At 39.2% G+C, this 10,070-nt stretch overlaps 1 protein-coding gene across 1 annotated transcript in view; it reads left to right on the forward strand.

The window, feature by feature from the left end:
• LOC146487749 (uncharacterized) overlaps positions 1 to 8,252 on the forward strand; it is a 101,962-nt gene extending 93,710 nt beyond the window's left edge. The window contains exons 4-5 of the mRNA XM_085126025.1: positions 2,056 to 5,755; positions 6,710 to 8,252. Of these exons, the coding sequence (XP_084982151.1) occupies positions 2,056 to 5,755; positions 6,710 to 6,775 (3,766 nt within the window). The 3' untranslated portion in view covers positions 6,776 to 8,252. The remainder of the gene's footprint in view (positions 1 to 2,055; positions 5,756 to 6,709) is intronic.
• Positions 8,253 to 10,070: the final 1,818 nt, after the last annotated feature.

Below are 10,070 nucleotides of genomic sequence, written 5' to 3' on the forward strand. Positions count from 1 at the left end.
CGTGTAGGGGTCTACTACAAGAGTGCCAGGGTCTGTTAAGTAAATGGGAAGAAGTACAGGTCTTTTCAGAAGTACAAGTAAAAGAATGTATTAATGCATGTTAGAGAAAGGACTTGAAGGAGGGACTATATTTTAAAAGGAAGTTACTTAAAGTAACTAAAGATTATTTAAATGTTGATCATTTTAACAGCCATCCATGTCTACAAAGAACGCAGCAGTTACAGAGCCTCTACAGACGTAAGACCTCGAACGTCAAGACAGTTTGCTCTTTTGGAAAATACTAAGGTAAATAATTAACCTACAATCACTCATGCTAGCAACTCCACCTCCACTACCAAGAGATCCGGAAACGAAGATTCAGAACAGTTTATTTTTGCGTTGTGTGGTCTTCTGCATCTAAAAGTTTCTTAAACTCCATCATCTCTTAGAATAGACGTTGGCCGAGGAACCTACGTTGGCCGAGGAACCTTGCTGCAAAAGCCTGGATATGAGATAGCGGACAAGGTGCTACTAGCAACGTTTTTACTGATGTGTAACAAGAACGTATCATGTGTCAATGATAGCAATTTTCAGGCGACCTCGGTTTTTAAAGGTTATAAGATAAAGTTGAAGGGAAATTCTGCTGATCGAACAACAGTTTAGGGGCACGTTTTCCACCAAGGGACTTAAATCTACCAAAAAAATTTCCTATGTGAAATAGACGCGAATCGTTTCACCGAAATATTTAATTGAGTTTAATTATTCTCAAGTATAGTCGCCCCTAAGACATTAATCGCCCAGGTTAATTTAGGATGAAAGTATTTTTTTTTTGCTCTTTAACAAACAGATCAAAGAGATAACCGAGAAAGCACCACGTGACAATAACTTGGACAGTCATATCTCACCTCCAGAGAGGACAGATGACGTCACACCAGAGCTGGACATTGCCTGCGAGAATGCAAATTTCATTGTGTCAGCGGAGGCCACCACAAGCATCAGGGATGTCGATGATGACTTCCTATGCCACTCAACCTCAACTTCCGAGCAGCAGCTGTGGAAGGAGCAATCCTTGTTGAATGAGACAAACAAGTAAGTAAAACAAATTATTAAACGCATTTAGTTTCACTTATTAAGCGTGCGCGATGGGCTTTGCGTGACCCTTTGGGCGTTCGTCGCCCGCCTTGTGTGGCGCACTTTTCAGACAAGTCCTTGTATGTAGGAGGCAGCGTGGTCGAGTGGTTAGGGCGCCGGACTTGAAATCCGGACGTCCCGGGCTCAAGTCCCGCTCTGACCGCTAGCTGGAGTTGTTTCTCGGTAGCCCCAAGTTCAACTCCTCGGCCACGCTTGTAAATAGCCAGCTGGTCTGCCTCCTGCCAGTTGGGATTTTTAACCATGTTATTTTCAATTTATATTATTGCTTTATGAAATTTAATGCTCGGCCCCACTAGCACTTGTGCTATAAACACTGCCGAGGGTAAATATAAAGGTTATTATTATTATTATTATTATTATTATTATTATTATTATTATTATTATTATTATTATTATTTCTACTGTTGGGAACTCATTTTTTTTTTTTTTTTTTTGTAATAACCGTGTTCAGTGATGCACTGGTCTGGGGTGACATAAGTAGGGGATAAATTGAGGCCAAGTTTCTTTTGGTTCGGAACATACTTGTGTACACTATACGGAAACTGAATAAGATAGTAGTTAAGCCAACTCTCTTCCTCAGAAACGACAAGCGATTGCAATAAGGGCAATAAGTCCGTTCTGGTAAGGCAACGTTTTCAGAACTGTGTATTGCTATAGTTGCACTACCCGCCCAGATTAGCAAATGCTATTTGCAGGTCCAATGTTATTGTGTACTGTATTTAACTACAAAGATAAATAAAGTCTAAAGTTCCATTTTAAAAATAAGTGTTTGAAGCTTATAATCGGTATAACTCAGATGTTGTGAGTGTTAGCTCATTCAAGTTTTGTGGTCGTTTCTCTGCAGAGAACAATCTTCTGATATGCTCGTAATGTGGTACTCAGATTGTCATTTCAGTTTCGTTATCATCTCGTTTTATCGTTTAGGGAGGACGAACAGTCCACAAAAGGTGAAGACAAGAACATCAATGCAAACAACAACAATGTGAAGCAAGACGACATCATTGCAAGTTCAGCCGAAGAAACTGAACAACCCAACAATGACGAGGACATAGTCAGCGATGAAGAGTTTGATCAGTGTAATTCCTTATCAATGGACAGCCAGAAATGCAAAGTGGCTGAGCTCGACGACGCAACACGAATGCTTCAAGCACAATTTGAAGAAGAAAATAGAAAAGCCGTAGAAAGAATTGAGAAAGTAAAGGAAGAATTAAATGCCAGTCAAGAAAAAGAAACTACCATCACGCAGGAGTGTGAAGAGATAAAGAAGAGAACTCACAGTCTCAGGGAGGACATGAAGTGTTTGGAAAAGAAGGCTGTGGAAAGAGAAAAGTTGGAAAGCGAGGAGAGAAAGAAGATTGCAAAGCAGAAAAGAAGAATTGAACGCAAACTTAAGAAAATAAAGGCTAAGAAGTCAACGGAAACTCTGAGGACGTCGAAAGATATTGAAGATGAGATAACAGAGGACGTATACCTCAAAGAACGAACCAGTGACCAACCTTTGGTTTATTCTGACGATAACAGTTCTACTATCCAGACAAAGCAACTGTCCTTTGGTGGAGATGGTGCTGCGTCACTAAAAGTGGAAATGAGTGTGGTAAAGGACGCTTCTGTTGCTGGTGATGATGAGTTAAGCAGCTGTAAGGATGACATAGGTGAGCTTTGTCACAAGGACATGGACGCAGCTGAGGAGGAAGATGACCTGCAGTCAGAAGATAACGAGATCCCAAAAGTCCAAGATGAAAACATTGAGTCAGTTGGAGAGGAAAGTCAGGTACAGAAAGAGGTCATTGACAACGACATGAAGAAAACTGATGACGATTTAAGTATCCAAGACTCAACTACCGTGGTGTCTGATGTACGCGTTGAAGATTCATTTTTGTCTGATCAGAACGTGCCCGATATCCCAAATGACGCTCTATCTGTTGTCAGAAAGGAGGAAGGACATGATAATCCAGAATCTTGGTACGCTATGGAATCCCTCACCTTACCTTGTAGCAGACCTGAAAAGTACTGTTTCTCTATGAATGGTTGTCTGTTCACAAGACAATTTGATGATAGGCTGCTTTTGCAAGATGGTTTGAAACTCAAGGGGTCAATTTCAGCAGTGGTGAACATTTCCGAGCAGCTTCTGCAAAAAGAACTGTGGAATATTTTCAAAGCTTTGTCTGCAGTCCAAAACACAAGGACATTCACCGTCGGTTATGTAAAAAAGCCTGCAGCAATTGAGATGAAGGGTGATGTTTCGTCTGAACAAGAAGACCATCAGGACGAAGAGCACTGTCATATGAAAGAAGAACGTTCTGAAATTGTAAATGGAACAAAGGCACTTTGTAGAGCTACGGAGAACCTGCAAGTATCCTTGGAAGATGCTGCACGAGAGGAACAAGACAATGTTGTGACGGAAATTATTGAAGTGACCAAGAAAGAGAACGAGAAACTACAAAATCAGATTGCTTCCTTAAAGAAGGAAGCTAAAACATTTGAGATCGAACAACAAAGTTTGCAGACTGAACTGGACATAGTGAAACTGGAACTAAAACGTCTTAAATTCAGTGAACTGGCGACTAAGAAAGATACTGCAAGTAAAATGGTCATTTATTCGGAAGAGGTGAGGAAAGAAGTGCACTCTAAAAGAAAGGCAAAGAACAAGAAGAGAAAGAATGAGATAACAAAGTTGAGGAAAGAAAAAGGAGATCTAGAGCAAGAGCTAGTGAGTACGAAACAGCGTCTTTCACAGAAAGAGCATGAACTGGACGAAACAAAACAGACTCTTCCATTCCTGACAGAGACCGCGGAAGCACTCAAACAACTTTTCTTAGAAATGGATTATTTATTTGAGAACTCCAGCACCTTGAATTCTGACCTGTCCTCCATTTCCGATGACTGCAGCTTAAATGATTGTTCGTCGATGCTGGATTTCTGTTCGGTTGCAGAGGCTAGAACCCGAGAAGAAGAAAATGCTGGATACCAAGAGCTGTCCTTTGACAACAAGCTACAGCCTGAGTCAAAAGAACTGATTACAGAGGAAATGAAGCCTGGTTCTGAAGTGACATCGGCAATAGATGAAGAAAGTACGGCAACTTCGCTGACAGCAACTGCAGAGGAGGGCTTCAAGGCGGTAGAAATACAGTTGGTGCATCTGTATGAAATCCTAAAAGAATCTCTTCAAGAACTGCAAGAACTTAAAACAGCCCTTGGTCAAAAACAAGACTCGTGGAAGAAAAAAAAGTGCCAACGTGCGACTGATCGAGCTGCAGCGTGGCTGAATAACGAATTGTGTGTTCGAGAAAATCAGATGGCCGAAATGATGACCTATGAGAGTGCTCAATTGATGGAGGATCTTGATACCACTATTAATCGACTTGAAGGGGAGCTTGGAGACACGCAACTGAGGCTAAAGGAAAAGACAGAAGCGCTCGAGAACGCAGAAGCAATGATGCAACTGCAAACGTCACTTCTTGCTAGTAGGGAAGCAAAACACGAAGATATCGTGAAACAACTTCAAGAAGATCTTGAGAGCACACAAACCTTGTTGAAGGAAAAGAAAAACGTGTTAGAGCACACAGAAGCAATGCTGAAACTACAAACGTCACTTCTTGCTAGTAGGGAAGCAAAACACGACGACATCGTGAAACAACTTCAAGAAGATCTTGAAAGCACTCAAACCTTGTTGAAGGAAAGGAGAGACACCTTAGAGCACACAGACGAAAAGCTGCAACTACAAACATCAATTCTTGCTAGTGCCGAAGCAAAGCACGCAGAGATCATGAAACAATTTGAGGAAGATCTTGAAACCACTCACGCCTCATTAAAGGAAAAGAAAGACGCACTAGAACAAACAGAAGGAAAACTACAATCACAAGAGTCAGTGTTTGCCCAAAATGAGGAACAATATGAGGAAATTATTGAGCAACTTCAAGAAGAACTTGAAAACTTGTACATCTCGTTAAAGGAAAGGACACAAACACTGGAGAAAACAGAAGCAAGGCTGCAGTGGCTAACATCGTTTTTCGAGAGTACACAGTCAAAATACGAAGACATAATTAAGCAACTTCAAGAAGAGCTTGAAAGAATGCACGCCTTGGAAAAGGAAAGAACAACCACATTAGAGCAAACACAAGCAAGGCTGGAGATGTGCCTGAATAATGAGAAGAGCCAGGTTGTCCAAAAATTGAAGTTTGGTGCTGTGGAGCTAACACAAGATGAAGGTGAACTCATATTAGCTGAGCTTGCGCGTACGAAGAGTGAGAAGACAAAACTTTTACGAGAAAACACAGATGTTACTACACGTTTGGAACTTGAGAAAAGAAAGGGACAAAAGGACAAAGATGTTTTATGGAAGCTATTTAACGCCGCTTTAAAGCAATTAGAGGCAAAAACGAAAGTGATTGGGGAGTTGAAAATGGATCCTACGGAGTCAGCAATTCAAGCTTTGTGGCTTGGTTCCCAGAAACAAGAGATGCAGGAGTATGACAGCAATCACAAGCAGAGTAAGAAAGAATCAAAGCCCATGATTGGATCAATAAAGCAGGAGAACTATGGCCTACTTAATATTGTATTACGACAGAGGATAGATGAGATGATTCACGATGTCGAAGAAGATGCGCCTTCTCGTCCATTAACGGTAAGAGGTGTCTTCACTCACTTGTCGTAACGCACTCAACTGGCAGACATTATACCTATTTTGTTTTGCCAGGACATTTGAAACTCTCTTCCTCAATTCCCTTTCACCTTGCTCCATCAATAAATTCCTTTTTTCAGTGGAGGTTAATTTAACCATCATAAAAATTGCAAAGAAAGCAAAGGGGCGGATGTGTGAAATGATGGATCCTAGTCAGTAGGCTATGTATTTAAACACTCCTTCAGAGGTGGCCCGAAGACGTAATCAATCCCAGCATGCTACATGGAAGCTCGTGCTGATAAGCGCTATGACATTGTGACCAGTGTCTTCGTCCCATGAGATATGTCCAGAAATGTACGCTAATAACATTCATGAACTGTATGATAGACGTCACAAGGTGTCCCCTAACCTTAATTCTCACTAAAACATACATAATTCTGTCAAACATGAAGTCATATGAAAACGACAAAAAGGCCTGTTTTAAGCGAATTACCCAAATTCAGGGCTAGGTGCATTTCTGGACATAAGTGGAGAAAAAGCGCGCCCGCGGGACCCAGTGTCGTTTTGGCGGGAAAACGAGATAGCTGTCGTTGTTTTGCCACGAGTTTTTGTGAGAACGTCGTAGTGACGAAAACAAGTCCTCGAAACGTAGGTTTTCTCGTCAGTTTTGAATCAGAAAACGGCTCAGCTATCATTATTCAAAACTACTGCGTCAAGTTCGTCGCTCACAAACAGTAAAATGAAGCTTCCTAGAATATATCTCTTCTTATTACTAAAGGCTTGAAGTTAAGACTTCCAGGTTGTAGTGGTAGTCGTACACGTCATGAATCCAAAGGTCACTAATGACTTTAATGGCTCACGGCTACTAAAGAGTACAATAAGCAGCAACCTTACACTGAATTTCTGTTCAAGCTATTGTAACATTTTTTCCTTTCTGTTTTTGTTTTCAATTTGCAGTGGGCCGCGTTTGACGCGAGGAACCAAATGAACCGTGAGAGACTGGACCTTAACCTGAACTGTTAATATTGAGAAAAAAAAAAAGAAAGAAATTAATCCTAATTATTTATTTATTTATTTTCCGGTAAAATCTTTTTGGTAATTTATTATTGTAAGTATAAATATCTAAGTCAGTACTATTTTTCCTTCATAAGTTTTTCAAACCAGCGAACTTTTCTATGCAGTGATTTTAATTTTCTAGAGTGATTTCATATTGTCATATAAATCTGTTGAAAAAAAAAATAAGCATTCAGTATCTTATTTTAGTAAAAAAAAACCATTGAAAATTAAAAAGAAAAAAATAAGAAAAAATTAAAAACAACAACAAAAAAAAAAAGAACATAGTCCAGTGGAACCTCGATTTAACAAAGTGCCAAATGACTAGGGAGGTTGGGTTTTATATATCGAGGTTCTGCTCCATTCGTTTTAAAACGTCGGACTTTTTTAGGTTCGTTAAATCGAGGTTCCACATTATCTTATTTCAGTCAAAAATCAAAAGCGAAATACACAAAAAAAACAGAACATTATTATATTTGCGTGAAATAGTATCTTAGTTCGCCTTTACATTGGACTTCAATTATGGTTGTAGTGACGAGGAAAATCATTTATTTTTCCTGTTTACATCCCGCAAATATTTCTCAGTAAGCTTCTTGGCGCAATTCAATTGGAATTTTTCTTACTTCTGAGCAATATCATGAGCTGGTAATTTTCAGTAAGTGATAACTTTCCTAGCCGAACGCTTCGTTCCATAATTGAATTCTAATATGAAGGCATCTCAGTAAGCCAGCAGTCATTTGTGAAATCACTCTACATTGAAACAAATTTGGCTATCACTTTTCAATATATTAGAAGACTTTCTACTGCAAATTTAGCACACGATTAATCCATGCTGTGTATAAATTTTATTTCGTTTTTCTTTGAGAAAAGAGAAAAGGGGGTGTGTCACAGGGATTTGGTCTTATTTCCGAAACACAAAAACGTTTTTCTATTCAGAACAAAATCTTTAAAATCATGTTCCAGTTTTGCCGTTTATAAATTACCACGCTAGTCGTTCTACCAGAACTGTCGTTGAGTGTCTCTGGCCATAGATAGACTTGCTTGGAATCGATTGCAACTTGAAAAAAGCTCGGCGAACTTTTTTTAAGTTATGCAATTTCTTTTCGAAGAAGTGCTAGAACAAATAGTGAGTTGTCCCGGCCTTTCAAGAATTTACTTTTCAAGAACTCATCGACCAGTTCTAGAATTATTTTGCAACTATGTGAAGGTACTGTTCACCATTTTCACCGAAAAAGGTCAAAGTGCCCGTGACACTTCCCCCTTAAGCTAAGCAAATTGATTTCTTTAAATGTAAATAATTATGTAAATAAGAGGAATATTTTTTGTTATTTATTATTTCATTTTATCAAATTTAACTTAAAAATATATTTGTAAATAGTTCTGTGAGGACTTTTCCGGACACCAGGCAAACGCAAACTGCGTTGAAAAAATATATATTTGTAAAATATATTGCACGTAAATATAAGAATTTAAATTTCTTTGATTGTCTTCTTTGATTTTCCTGTCAGAAATACCGAGTCTTCGGAAAACGTTGGAACTTACCTAGATATCTTACGAAGTTCATGTATTCTCAGTTTAACTGGTTGAAATGCTAACATATGTTGAAACGGGAATTACCGTTTCATTTGCACAAAATTGTCATTCCAGTTTTTTTGTCTTTTTGCGCCATCACTGTACCATCGCATAAGTTTTTTGATCCACCAATGAAATTGCAGGTTTTGAAAGAATGTGTTACATCGAAAGTTTCAAAAATTTCCAACCCAAGATTTCAGCAAAGTGGATTACCCTGCACCCGTAGAAATGGTCAAGCTGATAAAATTTTAGCCCCTGTAGGATTCCTGCCAATTTTTGTCCGGACTGTGCCAGCCTGTTATTCAAATCCTGACGCTATTTCAGTCCAAAAAATCAGACCCCAGTTTTCGAAACCCGCTTTCAAACCTGATAAAGCTTGGAATGGCTGCCGCCACAGATAATTAATATAAAATCTCCCGGAACTTTGCCCATGTTTGCTTGGCTTGGCTGGACGAGAATGTAGGAACCACGGAAACAATCAATTTTCAGGCGACAGAGAGTCTCCTGACACATGTTTCGGTCTGCCCATAAAACCCACAGCTGACAAAGCCATGAGATCTTGGATTAATGAAAGAAGAAAGAGCCACAGTAATTAAACTGGACAAACTGATCGAGAAACTTAGGAACTGAAATTGAAACATCTCACATTATGCCGAAGCTTTGGTTTTCTTTTGTTACATTTTTTTGTTTTTTCGAAGGATTGGACTCCTGATGCTAAAATTATATTTAAAGTTGCCGCAGTACATGATCACTTGCTTGTTCATGTTCTCTTGTATCCGTCTGGTCCGGACACGGATGGATATGCTTACTCCAAATATAATGGCTAACCGCAAGCTACCTAAGCTAAATTATAGGCTAACCGGAGAGCTATTTAGAATCTTACTTAGGCTGAACCAAAGTGGGTCACTAAAAGTCATATTCTTAGTTACACTGAGTCTGCCACGGAAAGAATCCGCCATCTTGAAGTGCATGGTCTAAGATTTTGGTTCCGCAAAATTTTTCTTACGCCTCCACCGCAACATTTAGCCAAGAATTCCAACCTAAATGATGACATGTCACAATTTCAATAAGCCAATGAAAGGTCTGCAGGAAATACAAAAATGTTGTATTAAAGCTCTTAGTAAATTCTTGATTTGAAACCAATACACGACTGGGATTTGTTTTGTAAGAAAATGTTGGAAATTAATTACACCTGGGCTCACTGTTCACTGAGGTCTCCACAACTCAACAACAAAACTTTTTCGCACCCCCCCAATGTGTTTTTTTTTTTTTCTCTCTCTCTTTTTTCAGCTAATTTTAGATTTTAAGATGAACCGGAGGCGAAAATTTGCTGTTTGCGTCATGATGTCATCAAACTGACATTTGCAATTGTTGAACGTTCAATCTGATGTCAAAGTGTGGGTTTCCACTGTCCTGGGCATGGCTTTGCGTGAAGAAGAGACGCGCTTATGAACGATTTGTGTAAGCGTAAAAAGTTGAGCACTGTTCAACTCTTTATGTTTACTCACGCGGGTCACACATCGCTTCTTATATTTTTGCGTACGTTAAGCAGAGTAAAGCCAGCTTAATTTACGTCGGTACGTACATAACATTTGCGAGACAGAGGAAATCCACCTAAAAGAGAGATATAAATAATGGTAATTGAACTGAGTTGAGTGCAATTTGGTCTGAAATCATACGCGTGATTTCAAAT

The sequence above is a fragment of the Pavona decussata genome, unplaced genomic scaffold, assembly GCF_977016875.1.
Source record: "Pavona decussata unplaced genomic scaffold, jaPavDecu1.1 SCAFFOLD_13, whole genome shotgun sequence".
In the NCBI taxonomy this organism is placed as follows: domain Eukaryota; kingdom Metazoa; phylum Cnidaria; class Anthozoa; order Scleractinia; family Agariciidae; genus Pavona; species Pavona decussata.